Source organism: Zootoca vivipara, chromosome 2, assembly GCF_965207765.1.
Source record: "Zootoca vivipara chromosome 2, rZooViv2.hap1.1, whole genome shotgun sequence".
Lineage (NCBI taxonomy): Eukaryota > Metazoa > Chordata > Lepidosauria > Squamata > Lacertidae > Zootoca > Zootoca vivipara.
Window position 1 is genome coordinate 57,746,377 of NC_142584.1, and position 22,948 is coordinate 57,769,324.

General features: G+C 42.6%; 2 protein-coding genes across 11 annotated transcripts; one reads left to right on the plus strand and one right to left on the minus strand.

The window, feature by feature from the left end:
• The first annotated feature begins 522 nt into the window (after positions 1-522).
• On the plus strand, positions 523-8,156 carry HNRNPAB (heterogeneous nuclear ribonucleoprotein A/B). Of its 2 annotated transcripts, XM_035105589.3 has the most exons (8): positions 523-688; positions 826-1,170; positions 3,088-3,256; positions 3,342-3,500; positions 4,413-4,544; positions 7,103-7,190; positions 7,284-7,436; positions 7,515-8,156. In XM_035105589.3, exons 2-8 carry the CDS (start codon positions 851-853, stop codon positions 7,580-7,582), a joined length of 1,089 nt encoding a protein of 362 aa, XP_034961480.2. In that variant the 5' UTR covers positions 523-688; positions 826-850; the 3' UTR covers positions 7,583-8,156. The 2 variants fall into 2 exon arrangements, with proteins under 2 accessions (XP_034961480.2, XP_034961481.2); XM_035105590.3 differs by lacking the exon at positions 7,284-7,436.
• Positions 8,157-9,059: 903 nt separating this feature from the next.
• Positions 9,060-22,657, minus strand: PHYKPL (5-phosphohydroxy-L-lysine phospho-lyase). Of its 9 annotated transcripts, none has more exons than XR_015948167.1 (14): positions 22,041-22,657; positions 19,423-19,541; positions 17,527-17,686; positions 16,810-16,884; positions 16,072-16,159; positions 15,859-15,975; positions 15,464-15,546; positions 14,842-15,067; positions 14,477-14,631; positions 14,207-14,296; positions 12,549-12,669; positions 11,732-11,862; positions 10,990-11,041; positions 10,664-10,779 (listed from the first exon to the last, which is right to left on the minus strand). XR_015948167.1 is itself a non-coding variant. In XM_035105587.3 (13 exons), the coding sequence occupies exons 1-12, from the start codon at positions 22,097-22,099 to the stop codon at positions 11,019-11,021; spliced, it is 1,326 nt and encodes a 441-aa protein (XP_034961478.1). In that variant the 5' UTR covers positions 22,100-22,657; the 3' UTR covers positions 10,664-10,779; positions 10,990-11,018. The 9 variants fall into 9 exon arrangements, 7 of the variants coding, with proteins under 7 accessions (XP_088518090.1, XP_088518091.1, XP_034961478.1 ...); XR_015948168.1 differs by having other exon boundaries at positions 14,545-14,631; positions 22,041-22,216; XM_035105587.3 differs by lacking the exon at positions 12,549-12,669.
• Between the last annotated feature and the right edge of the window lie 291 nt (positions 22,658-22,948).

Below are 22,948 nucleotides of genomic sequence, written 5' to 3' on the forward strand. Positions count from 1 at the left end.
GATCCCCGTTGCTCCCTTGCGTGGGGGGGGGGGGGAGAGCGGGAGCAGCCGGCGTCTCCATTCCCTCTGGGCGGCGAAGCGGGCGGAATTTGGCCTGCTGGGGAAGTGCGGTGGGGAGGCGCCGCTCCGGGCTGTAGGGGCTGGTCGCTGCCGGTGCCTCAGAGCAACCAGCTATGCTTATTCGGGGATATTTGTGTTGAGAGATTAATAGTGCTTCCTCCCATACGGGAACTGGTGGTCTCAAGGGGAAGGGGGAGGACTACTTCGCGCTCTCTGCCTTTTTAACTGTGAGGCCGCTAGGTTTCTATTTCGACATTCCCACAGGTTAGCTGCAGGCCTAGGCCTAGGCCGCTGAGCTAGGAGTAGGAGGTGAAGAGAGCGCATGGGCCTACCCGCGACGTATGAGAAATGCCCTTCTATGCGGGTGCCTGCTGCATTTGGCCAATGAGCGGGAGGCTTGCTGGAGGGTGGCCGCGCGGCCCCGAGGAGTCTATAAAAGGAGGCGGCGCGGGAACGTGCTTTTCCCCCTTCGGGTAGCGCCGAACTGCCGTGTGTGCTCGTCCGTCAGGAACTGCGCGGGAGGGGCGGAGCAGCGGCTGACGACTACGGCAGCAAGAGGCTCGTTGTGGGGCTCGTGGAACCGGATCGCGGGGTGGCCTGAGATCGTGAGGGGAGCGACTCTTTAAACGTGAGTTCCGAAAGCCCCCGAGAGGGGAAGGCGGGTGGTTGAGAGGCGGCTTGGGCACCCGGAGAGGCGCCTTCCTTTCCCTTGCTAGGCCCCACTGACGGGAGGGCGGGGGACTTCCGTTGTTGTCGCTTGCGCAGGTTCGAGGCAGCGGCAGCATCGACCATGGCCGAGGTGGAGCACCAGTTCGGCGCCACCCAAAATGGGCACGAGGCTGCGGCGGCGGCAGCAGCGGCCGAGAGTTCCGCCAGCGGCGGCGATGAGGAGCAGCAGCCGGACCAGCAGCTGGAGGAGGAGGAGGAAGAGGAGCTGGCGGCGGTGGCTGTAGCCGAGGAAGAAGAAGAGGAGGAGGAGGAGGAGGCCGCGGCGGCGACGGAGGAAGAGGCGGCGGCGGGGCAATCGGAGGCTTCGGCGGAGGCCGCTGGGAGCCAGAACGGAGCCGAAGGCGACCAGATCAACGCCAGCAAGAACGAGGAGGATGCGGGGTGAGCAGAGCTGCTTCCTAATTTTATCTTCACCTTTATTTTTCTGGCGGCGTCAGGCGGGCCGAGCCGTAGAAATAAGCTCGGGATGACAGGCCGGAGGCCCCGTCGCTTCGCGTCAGCCCTGCGCGCCCTTTTCCTGTTTTGTTCGGGCTTTTGTTTGAGTGTGTTTTTTTTGGGGGGGGGCAAAGGGTAGGTGTTAAGCTATAGCGGGGGGGGGGGCTTCGCTTTCCTCGCGCCTTTGCTTTGGGGGCTGAAGCACACAATAAGCCGGGCCTAGGCTGCGACGGCGGGACCTCCTCCTTTGTTCTGGAGCTGCCTTTTGTTGGCGCCATGTGGTGGTGGGGGAGGAGCTGGGCGCATTTTTTTTGCTTTTCGAAACTGCGGCGAGTTTTTCCTTGCGCGCTTTTTTGGCGCGATCTCTTAGCGGTGTGTAAGGACTGCGTAATAGGGTTGCAGATCTACAAAATTTGAAGAGATATCTCATCTCCCCCGCCCCCTTCTCCCCGCCTGCTTGCGTGCTTTCCTCAAATACACTGACTCGCTTCCTCTTGCCACTTGACGGAAGTCGACGGTAGTTGGGTGAAGCGCGGGACACTTTCTATAGGTGCGTTCCTGTTTAGGAAGTTTGATATCATTGAAGTGAAACTGAGCAGTTTGCCTTCTACTCTTGGACAATACTTGGCCTTCAGTTTTGCCCCACGTCCCCCCACCCCCATTTTTTAAATGCTTCGTTAGCTATTTCAGTTGAGAGACTCTCTTAAATAGCAATTGGAAAACTAAAACCCCTTGACTTGGCTTCATGCTATTTTATTGGCTTTGCAGCAATGGCAATGCTTCTGTAGTTTGCATACTTAAATAGGCAACTTTTTTTCTGAAACAGGAGCAGTGAATGTGTAAACAAAACTTGATCAAACAACTAAGCAGTTCCTATATTAATCTATATTAATTGGTTTTTTTAATGCATTTGATAAAAGTAGATGCTTACAAACATTTATGGTTTAAAAAAGCATTATAGTACTTTTTGCTGTTGCCAGGTAACACTCCTTCTCTCTTTAGGAATAGAATACAATTTTATGATACAAGTAAACAATATTCCAGACTGCTTAGCATATGCTAAATAAAATTTCACATGGTCTATTTTACCTAAACTGTAGAATAAACACTGACTGTAAACAGTCAGTTGATATTTTTTTAACTGTGAAAGACTATGCTTTTTATTTCTTTTCACTTTATTAACCTTTTGGGACTAACTTGTTTGAGTGACACTCCAATGACCAAACACATCTTAGGAATGGTTAAGAAATGTGTTGTGACTACTGATTCCCAGTATGTGGCTTAATGAAACTGCTAAGTCTTATTTCTGTTGAATCGATAACATAAGACATTTAAATCAACATTAAAAAGTTTTATGATGCACAAATTTGGTAGGCTTCTTTTACATGCTTGATTTTTGAAATGTCAGAGGAGTATGCAGCATGTTCATAAGTTTCTAAAAGTATTGAGCAATAGAGAATAGTCATAGAAAGTATAACAGGTATTCATTTATACCTGTTTTGATGAGATTAGAAATGTCAATATGAGTTGAAAATTTTTTTCCACTTATAATATCAATGTGTAGTATGCATAGTATTTTAACCTTGTATTTAGTTTTTGTTACAGATAGCTGAAACCTGAAATAGACTGATTTGGGAGGAAATTGAACTTCTAATATAATACTTTGTACTTATTTTCTGGTAGTTAAATCTAAATGCATATTTGTGAAGTGAGATTTAATGTCACAATTTAAAGGAAATAGATGATAGCAGTTGCCTGTTTATGTTGCATGTTAAGATAAGATACTGACTTTCGTAACTGTAAGCACCTTAGGCTATACCATTTTGCTGCTGCTGCATTAAAGTTAACATTTAAACATTTCAGGAAAATGTTTGTTGGTGGTCTCAGTTGGGATACAAGCAAAAAAGACTTGAAAGACTACTTTACAAAATTTGGTGAAGTGACTGACTGCACAATAAAGATGGATCCTAACACAGGCAGATCAAGAGGTTTTGGATTCATTCTGTTCAAAGAGGCAGCAAGTGTTGACAAAGTGAGTTGAAAGGATTTAAACCCTACATTTTAATACTTTTGTATATCCTGCCAGTTTCATCCTGATTTATTAAACTACTTTGTAGGTTTTGGAACAGAAAGAACATAAATTGGATGGCCGAGTGATTGATCCTAAAAAGGCAATGGCAATGAAAAAGGATCCTGTGAAGAAAATATTTGTTGGTGGACTTAACCCAGAAGCAGCAGAAGACAAAATCAGAGAATATTTTGGAGAGTTTGGAGAGGTGTGTGATCAGGCGAAGAGTTTAAATAGAATAGGAACTAAGATGTTGAAACAGACCAAAGGCCCACCTAGTCTAGCATCCTGTTCTCACATAAGAATTTCAGATTCAGAATTACATAATTAGAAATAAGGAGTATACTTTGGGCTCTAGAGTCATATTGACTGCTACATGCTACATACACATTCATGCACCTGATATGCCAGTCTTTCAACCAATCCATAGTTGGGGAAAATATGGGAATTGGAAATGTCCTGATAGTCCTACATAAAACCATGTATCACTGCATACTGTAGTACAGGTGTCGGCAACCATTTCAGCCGTGGGCCAGTCCACCGTCCCTCAGACCATGTGGCGGGCCAGATTATATTTTTTTGGGGGAAAATGAATGGATTCCTATGCCCCACAAATAACCCAGAGATGAATTTTAAAGAGAGATGCATTTTAAATAAAAGGACACATTCTGCTCATGTAAAAACATGCTAATTCCCCGACCATCCGTGGGCCGGATTGAGAAGGCTATTTGGCCCACGGGCCTTAGGTTGCCTACCCCTGCTGTAGTAGCTAGATCCGACACTGACTGATACGATCTTAAATGATAGCGCTTTTTAGGAACTCAAAACTTTTCCTGATAAACACTGTTCAGTCTGAGGGATTGAGCCTTGGATGTAATAATTTGACAAGTCAGTATACCAAAGGCCTCCCCCCATTATGGTTTCATAAAGCACTAACCATTTGCTTATGAGACCCAGTTGTTGCCTTCTTCCAAGAAAATCTTAGAACTTAACTGTTGAATTCAACTTATTTTAACATGGAGCAATTGTACACTGAAAACTGAGACTTGCAGGGTGGGGTTACAAGGTACAGTAATGCAGTGTATTTATGGAACTTTGAATGGAAATTATGTTTCATCAGATTGAGGCAATTGAACTACCAATGGATCCAAAGACCAATAAAAGAAGGGGGTTTGTGTTCATCACCTTTAAAGAAGAAGATCCAGTGAGAAAGATTTTGGAGAAAAAATTCCACAATGTCAGTGGTAGCAAGGTGGGTATTCATGTTTTAATGAACTAATTTTAAGATTATTATTTAATCTTAAATTATTATTTAATTTGTGTTTATGTGAAAATGCAGTTGGAAAAGATTTACCACTGCATAGCATTTATAATTCGTTTGTTCAGAGCTGAAGACATTCTTGTTCCGAAATACAGTACTACCTCTGGGTATAGGGCAGAATATAAATTCAATAAATAAATAAAATAAAAAATACGTGAGTCTAGGTAACTTAAATACTTAATGTAAATAATCAAGAAAGAGTTTGTTTTAAATCAAGCTTTCCACGTTAACATTTCCTCAACAACCATGCCTATTAACTGGGTCCCATAGCAATGGAAACCTGATTGTGGTTGATCTAATCTACTTGTATATGTAGGGATCATTATAAGACATACAAGTTTGTTTTTCTTTTTCTCCTCCCTTTCACACAAGTGTCCCAGTAGATGGGAAGTGCACGTACATGTACACCCACACCCACACACCAGTTTGTGTAAAGGCCTGGAATGATCCCTGCACACACCATGTGTTACAGCTGGATGAAGAAAACAAGGCTGTTCTTTTCTATGAGGGTCTTTGTGCATGGAAGCTATGTACGTACACAGTGACTGAACTGAGCCCATAGGTTTGGGACATAATAATGCCTACAGTCTTTTGCTCATGCAGCGCCCATGCCATCTGCACAATAGAATTACATCTTAAGAGACAGCCAAAGAATTACATGCAATCTGTACACATTTAAGGAACCAGTCTAAGATCACTCACTTGAAAGTTTAATGCTGCAATACCTTAAGCGTATATTTGAAAGTTTTCAGAGTCCAGTGTTTCCAGAAACAAGAGCTGGTAGTTGTTTAATTATTATTCTCTACGTTAGAGAAAATAAAATGGCAACACTGATTTTAGTTGGTAGTATCCATTGGGGAAATGCTACACTGCTTGAGTAGTTGAAGGACATAGAATAATGGAAGGACATCCATATTGTTTCCACAAATGATCTTTGTTTGCAAGGTGGATCAGGTGTAACATCAAATCACGATTGCAAATACTCCGTCCCTGTATACTTCAAGGAGCATCTTCCTTCCTTCCTTCCTTAAGGAACAGCTTCCATGGATAAAAGTTGGATGTTCTATTTCAAACTGTCATATAGACTGGGGGATTTTGGTAATACGGTGCCCTGAGTGAGGACAAGATCTGAGTGAGGACAAGATTTGGTGCTCTTTACCCCAAAAAATATTTTTACAGTAATTCCTTTTGCTAGTTAAGAGTAGGTATAAATTTAGATGGTGCTTTTATTTTATTTATTTAGTGCTGCTATAGGTTGTGTGACCCCTTTAGACTCATTATTAATGTTTGATCTTGATTTGTAGAGTTCATACAAACCAGTGTTTGTTGGTGTGGGTGCAGTGTGAAAGTAACTCAATTGAGGCTGTAGGGAGGGAAGACAGAGCATATAATAGCGCAGAGCTCTATTATGCTGCAGAGCTCTATTATGCTGGATAGCATTTCCAATATCTAGCACAGGCATAGGCAAACTGCTCTCAAGATGTTTTGGGAGTACAACTCCCACCATCCCTAGCTAACGGGATCAGTGGCCAGGGATGATGGGAGTTGTAGTCCCAAAAGATGTGGAGGGCCGAGTTTGCTTATGACTAATCTAGCACCTATCTTGCTAGTCCCTGTGTCTAGTAGAAGCCAAAAAAATTATCATTTGTTTTTCGCCACAGATGTCAAACTTTACGATAGAATGGTCACTTTTAAGTGACCAGTGTAATTTATGGAGTTTGGGACTTTTTTACAAGTTTTATAGACATTAAACTAATGTTTTTAAAACATCTATTTGATTTTAAGATAAATGAACCAAGGAAAGTTAACAAAATAGTTTTATATCATGTCCCTTCTGCAATTGCCCTTGTTCCTGAAAAGCTTGAAATCCCAACTCAGGCAACACTTTGTGTGAATCGATCTCCACTCAAAGAAGATGCCTCTGCCCAGTTTTATGTACCCCCATTGTTCAGGAGTACCAAACGCACCCATTTCCATTACTCTGGAAAGGCTTTATGGAAGAAATCGGGGACAAAGGGGCAGTAATCTTTACTTCTATTATTTTCTGTAGTTTTACTTGCCTTAAGTGCAAAGACAACTGGTAAAAACAGACTTTTGGAAAAAACCAAACTGGCTTAATTATAAAAATTGATTAAAATACATAATCTTACTGTACCACCATTTTTTTGTATAACATGCATAGCATTGTTATTTGGAGGTCAATTGTGCATGGAATGAATGGACTAAAATAGAGAGGCTGCCATCAACATAAATTCTAGTGATTTGAGTCTTTTTAAGATGCACACTGAAGATAAGTGTTTAAAAGTCTGCTGTCCTGCCTTTTTCCATCCAATAGCTAGAGATTCAGATAAAAACTTGAATCTACTCTGAGCCTAACGTATGTTAATAACATGGGAATTCTATTCAAATAAAAAAAATTACATTATTTCAAACATAGATAAAAGTTGGAAGGAAGTGTTTGAAATACAAACCTTGATTTTTCCCCCCAGTGTGAGATAAAGGTTGCACAACCGAAAGAAGTGTATCAGCAACAGCAGTTTGGATCTGGGGGTGGCCGAGGAAGAGGTGGAAGAAGAGGTACGTATTATGCACAGTACGTTAGTATGGACACATTCTAAAACAAACCTTTATACTAAAATGGGATTTTGTGGATGGTTTTCCTTTCTATAGCTCAAAGTCAAAATTGGAGTCCAGGTTATGGCAATTACTGGAACCAGGGTTATGGGAGTGAAGGATACGGCTATCAGGAAGGTTATGATGGCTATGGAGGCTATGATTATTCAGGATATGGGTATTTTGGAAATGGACCGGGCTATGATTACAGTAAGTAAAGAGAACTGTATTGGGTATATGCAAGCATAACTTAATAGCAGTTTAATGCATTTGATCTCTTGTTTATAGGTCAAGGCAGTTCAAATTATGGGAAAGCTCCAAGACGTGGTCATCAGAATAACTACAAGCCATATTGATCAAAAAGGTATTCAGGTATGCAGTGGCACGCTGTAATGCAGAAAACAACTGCATAGGTTTTGTACTCAATGCTGTAGATGGACATTACAATTATGTACCAAAATTAACTTTACAATACATTTCTATGGCCTGTTATGTGTATCTGAAGAGCTCCCTGGAAATGTCTTTGTTTAATATTTACAGATAATAGTTGTCTAGACAGTGTGGTGTGTAAATTTCAGCCTTGCTGAAGATTAATGATTTTATTGATAGGTTAAATTGAAACTGATTTTGATGGTCTGCTTAAAGCTGCAGCTCTGCATCTAGGGACTGCCTCTCGGAGTTAACTATGAACTACGTTATTCCAGTTGTACAGAATGAGATGCATTTTAGGGAACCAGTGTCACTTTCCACCTTTTTATTTTGTATTGGTTTTGTGTCATACATTTCCTCTAACGGAAGTGTTAATTTTACTGTACTTTTTGGTACCTTTTTGGAATCTAATGTATTGTAAGGTATTTTACATGTGTTCTGATTCACCATGACATGGATATTGATGCTATCTTAGCTTTTGAATAAAAAAGCATAATCTAGTATCCTGTGCCATTATTCCAGCTATCCTATTGTAGCTCAGGGGAAACATCTACTAGAATTTCAGTAGAAATGATGGTGGCTGGTGCATAAATTTCAGGGTTCAGATTTGGAACATGTTCTAACCCTAAAATTGATGAGTGATCAGCGAGTTTGGTTAAACAGTTACGGATTCAAAGTAGTATGTATTGCAAAGCTAAGAAAAAAATGGTAATCAGAATAGGTGTTGAGATTCTTTCAGGTAAATGCATGGACTTATTGGATAACTGCATCTGATTGGCTTGAGTAGGAATTAGGGGAATAGGAATCTACTTGTAAAACCAGTGTGAGGCTCAAGGCTGTATTTACACACGCAAGAAAATGTTAGACATGTTTGCCACATCAAAGTCTGATTTTGTTGTATATCTGAGCTCACTTGAGCTGCTTTTAGAAATTGGGAAACGTGCTTAATACTATATATACAACCCCACCCTCCAGCATCTCATGTAGTATGTGCATTTTGTCTGAACCACCCAGTAGGCTCAAGTCGTTAATGACAGACCACACTTAAAACTGTCAACCTGCCTGGCTTTGTGCTCTTGTGTGCTTTATTAACTATTGTTTAGAATTTAAGCATTTAATGCTAAAAATGCTAAGATAATATTAAAGATGCCTAAAAAGCTGGATTTTCAGTACTTTTGTTTCTACTTTCTATCTTATAGCAGCCTTCAATTTTTATTATTTTAGCAAAAATTAGATCAACTAGTATGGCCTGGACTTTGTAGAGGGACAACCTTTTCACATTTTACAGTATGCTAAGCTGCCTCAACTCATTGTATTTAAAATATGCTGTATTGAATGCAAAGCAACATAAGGCTGCTGTAGCCTGCTGCTGAATCATAATTAAGGTAATGGGAAGGCTGTGAGAGATTGTGTTTTCTTAATACAAATGCTTCCTCTTTCACCATTGAGCATATTTAGTGTTAACTTTGGTTCTAACATTGGCTTTCAATTTTGGTTAGCATTAGCTATGGTTTAAAAGTATGTCGCCAACTATGATTATAGACGAGAAGGAAGTGGTTGGTCATGTGACAACTGCACCAATCTGTAATTTGATTTTATTTTCAAAGTGCAGCTCTTAGGTGACCCAAATTAGGCCTAAATATTAAAGTTCATGGCTGCTGAATGTAGCATAGCTCCAGTTACTTGTTTTTTAAAACCATTTTCATAGACCCCATAGTTTGCTTGTCAAAGCATGAGTGGTTGCAGTGAACAGAGCCTGAAAGAAAAGACTGTGATTTAGCCTTTTTATAGCTAAATGTAATCTGTTCATTTCTAAATTGTCCCATGAGAAAGATAAAGGCTCCTATAAGCAAACCCTACTGACCCAAAAGCAGGTTGTCTCACGTATCACGAGGCACTGCTCTGGGGTTATCTTCTTCCACTTAACCTCCTGTGTGGTGGGGGGCAGTACTGCTCTGCATCACGCAATTATAGATTGTTCCAGACTCTTCCATTCACCGAGTTCTTATAGGGCAAAATGATGTCAAATAGTTGGCATCCTGTGGTTTTTCCCCCTCCTGTGTTTTCATGCGCAAAGAATGGAACAGTAGTGCAGATCCATGTGTGGCTTGGTGTAGCTTTTGCTTTTTTAAAAAGGTGGGGGGGCCATGGTCTTGACACATTGGGAATGTGAACTTGTTGCCATGCACCTGTGCTTTGGCATGTTTACTGCTGTGGTTCTGGTCAGCACCATTTTATTGTATTAGTGCAGGTTAAACGATAGCAAGTTGAATTTTAAAACACTTTTTAGCGTATTATTTTTAAAGATCAAAATTTGTGTAACTGCATCTAAAGAAAATCTAAAAAGCCTGCTCAAAATTGTCCTTCCATACCTGTAGCACTAGGAGCCAGCAATCTGAAGAGATACTATGAAATAAGGTCACTGCTGATAGGGACACAGTAAAATTTCAACCGGCAGACTAGTTCTAAATAATGTAGGTGGGTAGTTCCTAAATCTATGTCCTCTAAAAGTATACCTTTTTTCAAAAAGAATAAGCTCTTGGTTTTTATTAGCATAGCCAAATCTGCTGTCTGTTTTAATAGTTCTTTAGTACCTTCCTTTGATCCTGAATGAAAAATATAACATGGATTTGATGGTAGGTAAATACTTTCCATGTAAAATTGCTTGTTGAAAACATTTGGAAAAAATATTTTTTTTTCTGAAATGCTCATCCCTACAAAACTTAGAAAAGATTCCCGCATAGTTAAAATGTTGGTATGTTTAGGTATAAGTTTTGCTAACTTTAGCTGTTGCTTACTTTATTGTTAGGAAGGAAGAAAACATGCCTACAAATGACTGGAAGGTGCTAATTTTATAATATAAACAGAAATGAGTGTAAGTTGTGGTTTAGGTTCTGTAACCAATAAAGCAGTTTGTTTTCTGGATAAATCAATTGATTTTTACCCCACTGCATGAAGAGTTGGATTAACAGGTAACATCTGTAGATTGAACTTCTGTACTATCAGTATTACAACAAATACAATAAATTTAATAACTGTAGTTGGGAAAAGGTAGTATTTTTGGTATTGTAGCTTAAGTAAAATATATTAGAAACATGGTAGAATTCAGCACCATGTCTGTAACCTGTAAGAGATGGAATGAAAGAATTAAATATCCACATTGCAAAGCTCAGTGAAAGTTTCCTTAATACTTTGTAATAACATGCTTATTGTAGATTATACATTGCTAGGATATAATTGTGTACATTCATTGTGTATTTAGATTAATGAATTGAATGGATTCCTTCATGGAGTATTTGACTCTTTTTTATCATCAGATTACCTGAATACTTACCATATGAAGGTAGTGGAAGTGAACTTTCTCTAAGCTTCTCTTTTCTCTAACTCTGTAGAATATTCAACAATATTTATTAGATGATGATTCTACATCTCCCTGTAGCAAAGACCAATATTACTGGTTTTTCTTCCAGCAATACAAATTTTATTTCCATTCCTGAAGGTGATAAAGTTGATTCTTTGACATCTTCTTCCCCCACCCACTGTATACTGTTCCTCTATTCCTTTGTTCCTGAGCTAGGCTCAGAATAGTGTGCTCCTTGCTTTTAGTGTCCAATTGTGTTTCTGTTGGCAGTTCTTTGTCTTCCTTGCATCAGAATTCAGGTGGAATGGGCAGAACAGAATATAGACTAAATGTAGCTACATTTCAAAATCACAACCAAAACAAAGAAGGGTTTCCACATGGAAAGGGGCATGGCTGACAGTGTTTCAATGTGTGCTCATTCCCAATCCCCTTCTTTGAGAAAGGTAGCTATATGAGAAGACTTGCGTGTCTTGAATGGCATACTGAAAGAAGTCATTACATTGAGGAAGGTGTTGGGGCCTCAGTGCACATGCATATAGTACAGAATTGATTTCCTTCCATGGGCCTTAAAATCAATGCCTAGCCCCCACCCCCACTTGAGTTGCAAAGAATAACAGGCAGTCAACACGTAAAACACACTTTACATCATTCAGCAATGCAAATCTTGTACTGTGTAGGTGCGGGATTTGTTTCTCAGCATACTTTCCTTCCTTACCTGTTAATATTTTATCAAGTTTGTCCACAACCAGTTTTGCATCTTCTGCATTGAAACAGAGTGGTGGCTTGAACTTAAGCACATTTCTGCCTGGACCATCTGTAGCCAACATAATGAATTCTTCCTTTAATCTATATTTTTTTTTAAAAAAAGGAAAAAATGGCTAATTGAAGTAACTAGTGGTAAAATCTCGTCAGCTATTCTATCACTGCCAGTGTAGTCTCCACTAAAAGCAGCACTGCATGCTATCAGTAGCTGCAAAGAGCTTATCAACACTACCAGCAAAGGGGATTTTCTTCCTGCTCCAGGAAGTGGACTAGAATTGGGCCCAGAGCTAGTGGCTTTTTGCACACTGAGTTCTATCCAAATAGACTACTCAGAGCAGACCCACTGAAGTTAATTGACCCAAGCAAGTCATTACCAATGCTTTTTTTCTGGCGGGGTACGCTGGTATACAGTACCAGCACCATTTTTTTCTAGAAAAAAACACAGATGAATAAATATAATTAGGAATGGACGTGTTTACCACATATTTGGGTAGGAGGAACTGATCCTGGGTGACAAGGGCAGAGAGGGAAAGTGAGCATGTCACAGGGCACTCCCTTCCCTTGTAGTGGGGCTATGTAGTTTCCCGGAACATTGGGTGGAGCTGGGGCATGGCTGGGAGGGAGAGGGAGATGCAGTTTTTTCTTATGGGCTGCATACAACAATACTAATAATTTATTAGTTATGCCCAGTGCTTTTTCCCCTGGCGGTACTATTAATTTCAAGAGTACTCAAGAGTATGTCAGAACCCAACAAGTCAATTGGACAGCACCTGATGGTTTTTATTTGTGTCTAGTGAACTCTGCACCAGGCAGTCTGATTGTAGTAGTTCCCTGCTCCAGAAAGGCTATGAGCTCACAGCAGAGAAACCACAGAATCTCATTGTGAATAACCTAGCAAAGGTTGAGAAGGAAGGAAAGAGGAATCCTGTTTAATAAACGTATGCCAGACCCTTACTGTTTCCTTCAGTGTATGTTGACCCCCCATAATTACTCTCATATATTGTGCTTACAGTCCACCCTTCACCAAATGGTTCCAGGCAGGTTACAAAAATGTTACAATTAAATAAGCACACTTTACATTAAAATAATAAAATATGCACCCCAAGACATTTCCCAAGAACACTTTCTGGTATCACATGTCTCAAAGAGTACACCAAGGTGGGGGACGTTCTGGATCAGGTGGACAAAGTCTGCTGATTGACAGCTGTATTGTCTCACCTCCCTCTCTTGTACAGTGCTTCCCAAGTACATGGCAGACAGCTGCTTGGGAACTGCTGGACAAAGCACTTTGCAAGCACTGGGCTCAGCACTTCCCAAGTACTGAGCTGAGGACTGCAAAGCTGCTTTCTGCATGCATTGGCTGTGATCCAAGTTCCCAATGGGAGACACTTGCACAGCTGATCCCAGCAGGCCTGAAGTCTTCAACCATGCTAGTATCAGTTGCATTAGCTAGACCTGCTCCACATCTAATGTCCTTGCAGGCAAACAGACTTATGCTGGAGTATCCTTGCTACCCAGAATAACTGGAATGACTGATTCAAACTGGGAAAGAAGAAGACACAAGAATAATTTAGCTTTGATGCAGTTTATGTGGGAGTGAGTTGGTGTGCTTTCCTTTTCTACCCTCTGCACTCATGCTGCAAGCTGGGGTGGAGAACCTGTGATGCTCTAGATCAGGGGTCCCCAGACTTACCGTCGTTTGGGCCGGTTCCCACTGCGCCGATCGCGCGGCGGGCCGGAGGGCGGGGGAGCGCGCGCCTGTATGGGCCGGTGGGCAGGGGAGTGCGCGCCCGTGCGCATGCGCACGGGCGCTTACTGGCGCGGCGGCGCGCTTCCAGGGTGGGAAAAGCGCCGAAAATCCGTTGTGCGCATGCGCGTGGGCCTCCCCCGACCCGGAAGTGCACCAGAAATGACTTCTTCCGGGTCGGGAGAGGCCCATACGCATGCGCACAAAGGATTTTCGGCGCTTTTTTCCCTACCCGGAAGAGCGCTGCCGCGCTGCGCACCGTAAGAGCGGGCGGCAGCGGCGGGCGGTGGGGGTCGTCGCGGGCCGGATTGGCAGGCTAATTGGGCCGCATCCGGCCCCTGGGCCGTAGTCTGGGGACCCCTGCTCTAGATGTTCAATTACAACTCTTATCTCTTGTTGATGGGAATCCCAACAACATCCAGAGGACCACAGGTTTCCTACCCCTGCTGTAGATTCTCTGCCCCAGTTCTTGGAATAGACACCCACAGATACCTGTGATTGATAGAAGGTAAGTGCAAAGGGAGGAATGGCTTAGAGGCTTGGCTCCTGCTTCCACCCACCAGTTATCACATAGATCACTGGTAATATTCAAATGACCAACTCTGAACATACAAGAAATTTGGAAAAAGTGAGGGGGACACAACAAATTAGTGTTGATTAGATGTGGGAAGCCATATATACCTTGTTATGATGATAGCTGCTTCTTCAGTAGCAGGGGATCTATTCTCTTGATCTTGCACCAAATCTACTCCAATGAACAACCCAACACCCCTTTTAAAAGAAAAAGGATATCAGTAAGAAGGCAACAAGCAACAAGCTGCAATGCATAGATTTTGGAAGTTGGTTTCACCATTTAATGCTCCATGTTTAAAAATGGCAAGTGGCAGTAAGGCAGGTAAGAGGATGAACTGGTTGTAGCACATAAAGATTGGATTGTTAAGAAATTGATACCTGACATCACCAATTAGAGGATGTTTTGCTTTTTGCTGATTGAGTAGTTCCATGAGGAAGCTGCCCACCTGGAGGGCATTGAGTTGAAGCTGTTCCTTCTCAATCACATCCAAGACTGCTATACCTATTGCACAGGACACAGGATTTCCTCCGAACTGAACCGGGGGGGGGGGGAGAGAGAGAGAGAAAATCACAAAGTAGAGATAAGCTTTCTACATTTAATGGTGGACTAATCTGAATGGAAAGAAATTCTAAAAGCAGCACAGTACATCTGTTTATATGAAAGTACATTAAACAAAAATGTCTAATTAAAGATTACTTTCACTGGTAGTTTGCAGTCACACAGTATGGACTTGGGAAGTTACCGTGTTAAAATATTCTACTCCTGTTGCTGAAAACGCCTCTGCAATTTCCTTTGTCGTTGCTACACAAGAGACAGGATGCCCATTGCCAATTGGTTTTCCCATGGTGATAATATCGGGAATAAAATCCTCTCCTTGAAGTTGAAATGCCCAAAAATATTTGCCAACCCTTCCAAAGCCAACTTGAATCTCGTCAGCAATGAATACGCCTCCTGCGCTGTGTATGTGCCTATTAAAAGAGCCAAATTACATATATAGAGGTATAAAAGATAGTATAAAACCCAATAAATTTATAATTTGTTTAGTAGCTGATTCTCATTTTAAAAGTTGGAATATTTAATTGTATGCTTCAAAATAGAAAATTTTAAATGGACTAAAAATTGTTCAGTGCTGACAAAATTGAACAGCAAGTAAGATAATTATTTCCATTAAAGAAAGTTGACCACTTCTAAGCCTTGTTTTCAGTGTGACATGGTTATTTCTCACAATGAAATAAATGGGATTTAAAAGTGCTTAACTTTGTCTGAGTTAACAACAGCACCAAAAGTCCTTAGCCAGAAGCTCAAACAAAGCAGTTTAGTTGGAGTGGGAAAATACATAAGGAAGGTTAAAAAACAATACTCACTCAGCTGCCTTTTGGAAATAACCAGGTGGTGGAATGATTTGTCCAGCAACACTTGGTAAAGATTCCACAAAAAATGCAGCAAACTGAAAAGATAAGATGAAGTGAAGCCAGTAGTGGTATGGATGCCACACATTTGAAGCTGAATCAGCATTTTTTGTTCCTAATTCAGAAATCTTCATACACTAAGGCTGCCTGCCTGCCTTCCACACACAGGAATCTCTGTTCATTGAGCAAATGGCATGTACACCCAGAAGATAAATTATTATCTGAAACCTTTTCTGGGCAGTCACTCCTTGAGATGAAATATACACATTACATGTGAAAAATTTCCAGAATACATTCAACTCAGGTTGACATATGACGAATGAAAGGTTATATTCCACTTCTTATTTTACCTTTCTTCCTTTTTGCTGTGCTTGGTCAATTATTTTTTTCACTTCATTGGCATATGCCATGGCCGGATCCTTATTGTCTTCTCTATATAATCCTCGGTATGTGTCAGGAAGAGGAGCCTGTCCAAAGAAAGTGTAATTGCTATTCACATCACCAGAGCTTAGATGAATTAGAATTTAATGGAAAATGGTCAAAGTACGCTCTCTTTTGCATACCACATGGACCCATTCCTTTTGGCCTTCTAGATTTCTGAATTTATATGGACTTATGTCAATCAGGGATGTCAGATGTCCATGATAAGCACTTTAAATAAAAAACAAACAATCAGTAGAACCACACAGTGAAGTCTGCATTAATTCACTGCGACTACCAGAGATTTTGCAGCATTTAGACTGCCAAACTGAAGAAGCTGCTTTGCTTAAGCACTTCACATATTCATTCTGTTGCACCTTTCTGGAGAAAGCAAGCTGCTGCCAGGAAGATAAATTTTCTGTTTCTTCAAGCTCTTGTAATGACAGTATAAATTATGATTTATTCAAGAAGCACAGTGTCCATTCCAGTGGTAGCACAGTGTAATTTCCTGCAAGGTTGTATGTACTGTACCTTGATGTTGACAACATGCAACCTGGGGCCCAGAAAATGGAATTAAGGAACCTGATGTACTTCTGGCTCAGAAACAGAAGCAGGTCTAGGCTTGACCGGTACTTGGATGGTAAGTTGCCTGGGAACCTCACATACCTTGCTCTGAGCCGTTGCTCTGAGCCGCCTTGGAAGAAGGGCAGGATTCAAATGTAAAAAAATATATGCAAGAGAATAAAGAACCCCAAGACACTCCCAACTTTCTAGTAAAAACATGTCTACATTGGGCATTTTAACTTTCTCTTCAAAAGTTAAAAGCAAATTCCCATGTTTGCTTTATAATTTTGCTTTGTTAAAAGTATAAATACACTTACTGGTCCACCACAAGTACGTCCTCCTGTTTTGTATACTGCCGTGCTAATCTCAGAGCAAGATCATTGGCTTCTGACCTACAATGAAAAAGTTATGCAGCTTTCTCTTTCTGTAGAATCAGACAATTGGTAACCTCTCCAACTTTACTGTTTTGTATCTATAGTATACAGAACTGAGCAACCAGATTTCAAATGTACAATTTGCACAGCAAAATGACAAAATGCACAAAAAAAGAAATACACAGCCTTATGGTTTTCGACCCACCCAATCTATATATTTTATTGCTTCCTTGCAATTGCATGATGTGAGGTTTTTCCTCCAAGAAAGGAATGCACAGAAATGTTAATTTTTCTCTAAGGTTGGGAACTATGTGTATTTGTCCTAATTTGAGGAACGTAAGTTAAAATACAAATAAATTACAGGCATTTGGCTTAATCAAAGCAGTTTGATTGTCCCAATAAACACAGTCTATTTTGCAAACAATGTATAAAAAAGACAAACTATAGGTTCTGAATACCTATTACCTATTTGTTTCCAATACCGTGACTAATTTAAAGTTAATTGCTTCATCTTACACTTTCTTACTTAGCAGAATTTCATTCTATGTTCAGTTGATATTTACTTCCAAGTGAGTGTACACAAGACTGCAGCCTTAGAATAAATGCAGCTTGAGATGGTGGTCATGAAGTAGTCCTATTAGCAATGTGTCACAAACTTACCCTGAATTCAAAAAATAGAAAGTGCACAGCTTCTTAGGCAATGTATTAGAAAGTCTTTGTGCATAGTCCACCAAATTGTCATGCAGATACCGAGAGTTTGTATTTAGTGCCAAATTTTGTTGATGTGCTGCTCTGATCACTTCTGAGTGGCAGTGTCCAACTGAAAAATAAGGAAGATGCTGATGAGAAAAGGGCAAGTGTCTATCCATAAATGCTATTAAGACAATCTGTGTTGGCTCTGACTCCTTTATTTTATATACAGTCCTAAAAAACCATGCAAAATTTAAAACATAAGAGGCAAAGGCCCATCTAGTCCAGCAGTCTGTTCTCACAGTGGCTAATCAAGATACTCTCTCTCTCTCTCTCTCTCTCTCTCTCTCTCTCTCTCTCTCTCTCTCTCTCTCTCTCTCTCTATATATATATATATATATACACGAGGTGTTCATAAACCGAGGTTCCACTGTATATATATATATATTAATAATAATAATTTATTATTTATACCCCGCCCATCTGGCTGTGTTTCCCCAGCCACTCTGGGCAGCTTCCAACAGAAAAATAAACACAGTAATCTATTAAACATTAAAAGCCTCCCTGAACAGGGCTGCCTTCAGATGTCTTCTAAAAGTCTGGTAGATGTTTTTCTCTTTGACATCTGGTGGGAGGGTGTTCCACAGGGTGGGTGCCACTACCGAGAAGCCACTCTGTCTGGTTCCCTGTAACTTGGCTTCTCACAGCGAGGGAACCGCCAGAAGGCCCTCGGCGATGGACTTCAGTGTCTGGGCAGAATGATGGGGATGGAGAGATGCTCCTTCAGGTATACTGGACCGAGGCCCTTTAGGGCTTTAAAGGTCAGCACCAACACTTTGAATTGTGCTTGGAAACGTACTGGGAGCCAATGTAGATCTTTCAAGACCGGTGTTATGTGGTCTTGGTGGCTGCTCCCAGTCACCAGTCTAGCTGCCGCATTCTGGATTACTTGTAGTTTCCGAGTCACCTTCAAAGATGTCTATATCTACTCTCCACACTTGTGATTCTAAACCAGGCATCCCCAGACTACAGCCCGGGGGCCGGATACAGCCCGAAGGGCTCATTTATCCAGCCCGCTGCCTGCTGCCCGCTCTTACTGGCGTGGCTGCCCACTTCCGGGTCACAGAGCTCTGGAAATAGCTTGTGCACATGCACAAGCATCATTTCCGGCGCACTTCCGGGTGGGAGGAGGCCTGTGCGCATGCACACAAGCTATTTCCGGGGCTCCTGCGACCCAGAAGTGTGCCAGAAATAGCGTGTGCGCATGCATATGGGCATGTGCTCGCCACCCTCCGGCCCGCCGCAGCATCGGTGCTGCAGGCACCGGCCCGAAGTGCCGTGAGTTTGGGGGGCCCTGTTCTAAACTGGTATTCAAAGGCATATTCCCTCTAGCAGTGGAGGTCTTCTTGTATCAGGTCAGGGTATAGGTAGGTGACTTGGCTTACTGGCTAGCCAAACAATGCCTGTACAAAGGCTGTACAGATAGATATAATAGTTGCCTTCCTACCACCTCATGCCAGCCTATCCAGGTGCCTGATCTGGCACTGCTGGCTATGGAGTTGTGGGGCTGAGGTCTAATGGGCAAGCACTGGTGTTATTTGTGAAGGGATCAAACATTTGTCACATGGGGCAAATCTGCTGGATGTCTGTACAGTATGTGATAACAAACAGGTTAAATGCAGGGAAATAATAATGCAGGGAAAGTGCATACACTTAAGCCCCTGATTTTCCAATCCAGATTTCACTGTCCAAAATCAGTTTTGTCCAGTTTAAATTGGGCCACAAGGTTACCATTACAAGAATGTACACATAAATGTAGTTTATGCCTGAGAGTGCTTATTAACAAGAATGTGGTTTCACACTTGCCTTGAGCAACGTTGTTGATACAGTCAAGGTACTTGTTTCCATTTTCATCATACATATACTGGCCCTTTGCACTGATAATCTTCACAGGGTCTTCTGGGAAGAAAAGCTTGCAGGAGGATCTGGTTTTAATTGAAAACGAGAAGCAAATACCCCCACGTCACTAATTTTATTGCATTTTTTTAGCATGTTCAATGAACTAATGTTTTAAAATGAACGTTTTAGTTAATTTCCTCCATTGTCACTAATTCAATACTAAAAAAAATTAGACTAAACTTTTATCATACTAAATTTCAAGAAATGTGAGCAGTAATTTAAAGCCTCCGCACTAATAAAAATCTAAGAGGGGTTATTGCTTAGAGAAGCCTTTGTCAATTTGGTGCCATTGACATATTCTGAACAAATTTTCATATATTTCCCTTGAGCTTCAGCCTTTATGGCCATGCTGGCTGGAGCTGACAGTCATGGTAGTCCAATGGTAGTGGGTTGGCAAAGGCTGACTTAAAGAATAAATAATGCCTTTTACATACCCCTCATATGCCATGTTTCAGTTTCTATGCTCTGCTGAAAGTAGCCTCCTTAGGCCTCTAGCACATTCCCATAGGTTTCTCCTTTTGAAAGGTCTACAACATGTCAGTTGTAGAGAGACCTTTTAGAAGTACGGCAATCCTTTTATTTGCATTTATTTGGCAACCAGGATAAGGATTAGGCTGTTTCTCCAGTGGTGGTTCTTTATTAGAGAGCCATAGCATCGTAGAATTGTAGAGTTGTAAAGTACCCAGAGGGTCATCTAGCCCAGCCTACAATGCAGGAAGCAACTGAAAGATCCATGACAGATGGTCAACCAATCTCTGCTTAAAAGCCCCCAGGCTCCACTGCACTAGCTACCAGACTTGCTCTGCCGAGTTAGTGGTAAAGAGTTTAGCCAGAGGTAATAATCAACAAATTGAACCTTACAATTTTTCTTCTCTCTTACCTTTTCTTAGGTAATTTTATTTATTTAACATATTTCCACCCCACCTTTTTGGCCAAAACCTCAAAAGGCAGTTTACACTATAAATGCTCAAAACAAATTAACCCAAACATCAGATTATAAAGCAAATATGGGGGTGTCTGTAGTAAGATAAATGCTTGGCAGAAGTATAACGTCTGTAAAGTCCAGTTAAACACCATAAAAGGAGACTCATGGGAAGTAATTCCACAGGTGTGGTGCTACCAAAAGTCCTATGCCCTGGTACCCGACAACCTTAGTGGCAGGGGTGCCCAAACTTTTTTCAAAGAGGGTCAGATTTGATGAAGTGAAACATGAGTGAGGGCCGACTGAAGTTGTTGAGCTTTCCCCCCAATTTTCCCCCAAAGTTGTGACATAAACTGCCACGGGGGGCGGATTAAATTGACCGTTGGGCCGGATTAGGCCCCTGAAATGGGACTTTGGACATGCTTGGTGGCAGGTCACAGCATTAGGCCTCCAAAACTGATCTTAGAGCCTAGGCCGTTTAATGTGTGTGTAGGCAGATCTTCAAATGATCTGTTCTCAAAACAACCACCACAGGCTGACACTATGCCCCCAACATCACCTGGACAGGCCCCTATAGAAAGAGTTCAAATCCCCACTTGGCCATAAAGCTGACTGGGTGACCTTGGTTCTCTATTTAAGCACCTAACCTACCTCACAGGGTTATTGTGAAGATAATGGGGAGAAAGAGAACCATGTATGCGGCCTTGAGCTCCTTGAAAGCAAGGCGGGATATGCATCAAGTAATAAACAAACCAGCAATTTGAATTGAGAGCATGGAAGGGATAGTCAGGAGATAGCAAGTACTGGGCTAGGTGGGAGGACTTTGTTCTGAAAGACCAATAAAAAGGCCTGACCGGGGGTGGGGGTGGAGAGCTTTATACCCTCACACTAGAAATTAAAACATTTGCTGGATCAGAATACATGTACTGTACATAACATTTATGTGTCCCTGCGCATTAGAAATCAAAACAGCACTGTTATAACTCAATATACTGAAGCAAGCATCTTACAAAGCTGTGGGAGAAGAGCGACTGTATTTTAGATTATATCCTAAGCATAGCTGCCAAGTTTTCCCTTTTCTCATGAGGAAGCCTATTCAGCATAAGGGAAAATCCCTTTAAAAAAGGGATAACTTGGCAGCTATGATCCTAAGCGTTTTGCAGTACAGTATTGTTAGGTCGCGTGCCCTGCTGTGGTAATCCGCGAGAATGAGAAATACAAGCTGGTAACCCACACGAGGCAGCCGGATGCTATGCAATGGGAAGGGGCGGCTGTAACTAACGGGAGCGAGCGGGACATATTGCGGGTCTCTCTAGCGCACCTGCGACGTGGCAGCTACTAACTGAGCGAGGCAAGCAGGTTAAAGGTATCTGGCGCCGGGAGCCGGAACAAGTCCCGGAGGCTGAATGTTTCGGATGGGGCTGGTTTCCTGAGGCACCGACGCCGGGCTCAGAGTCACGTGAACAGCCCGAGCGCGTGGGCAACCTAAAGAGGGGCACCTCGACGGAAGCTGGGAGGAAATGCTCTCTCAGTCCCTGGAAGGACACCCCGCCGCCTCCTCCGCCCCCAGCCCAGCCTTCCCCTCAGCAGAATCACGACCTACCCGATGAGCTGCTTCCGCAGAGCCAGAGTCTCCTGGCGGCTGCGTGGCTCTGCGCTCATGGCTGCCCAGAAGTGTGGAAAAAAGGGAACCGTAGAGATAGGATGAAGTCTAGAGTGGGAACCAGATTTTTCCTGGAGGAAGGGTTTCCGGGTTCCTTGTGAGGCTCTTCCGCTGATAGAGGAGGCGGAAGTGAGAGCTGCCTATAGGGGACAGTGGGGAAAATAGGGTTGGGCAGCGGTTTCTCCGCCCCGGCGCAACAGGCAACGGCAAAGAGAGGAAGCGGAGGCACTTTCCGTTTTTTATTCTTTTGTGTGAAATGTGATCTTTTTGCGTTCCCCCTCGCCCCCCTCCCCAGCCAATGCAGCCTGTTATCTAAAAGTCGCAGCTTGGGGGTGGGGCGGGCGTTAGCATGCCTTTCGTGCGGCCCACGAAGTTACGCTACAGAGGAGGAATAAATAATAATAAGACGAGGGGGGGGGATGAGGCCGGTTCGAGTTCACAGGCAGAGGCGGCCATCCCTCGTGCAAGGTCACCTCCGTGAGATTGCAGCAAAGGCCCAGCCACGTAAACGGCCACCTCGGTTGCCGCTGTGTTCAAAGTCCACTCGCAACGCTTCTGCAGGAGCAGGAAGCCCGCTCCGTGCACGAGCGGAAGCGAGGAATCCGCTCCCGCGTCTGGCCTGAGCAGCAGGAGTCCGCAACGCCCCCTGGTGGCGCTCTGCGGCTCTCGCGAGGGCAGCGTCGGAAGCCGCTTAAGAGCCTCGCAGTGAGATAGTTTAGTAGGCGGGGTTCCCAACCCGGCGCGATTCAATGGGCGCTGCTTTCCCGTTGTCGTCCTTGGTATTTTGGAGCTTGCGTTAACATGGCTCTTAACATGTTAAGCCGAAAGTTTTTGTTGTTCATAGAGAT

Coding starts and splice junctions, on each gene's coding strand:
- HNRNPAB (XM_035105589.3), top strand. CDS start 851: ATGGCCGAGGTGGAGCACCAGTTCGGCGCCACCCAAAATGGGCACGAG. Junction 1,171..3,087: donor AAGAACGAGGAGGATGCGGG/GTGAGCAGAGCT, acceptor TAAACATTTCAG/GAAAATGTTTGTTGGTGGTC. Junction 3,501..4,412: donor ATTTTGGAGAGTTTGGAGAG/GTGTGTGATCAG, acceptor ATGTTTCATCAG/ATTGAGGCAATTGAACTACC.
- PHYKPL (XM_088661964.1), bottom strand. CDS start 22,099: ATGAGCGCAGAGCCACGCAGCCGCCAGGAGACTCTGGCTCTGCGGAAG. Junction 19,542..22,040: donor CTGCGGAAGCAGCTCATCGG/GTAGGTCGTGAT, acceptor AATTAAAACCAG/ATCCTCCTGCAAGCTTTTCT. Junction 15,547..15,858: donor CACAGCAAAAAGGAAGAAAG/GTAAAATAAGAA, acceptor TTATCTTTTCAG/TTTGCTGCATTTTTTGTGGA.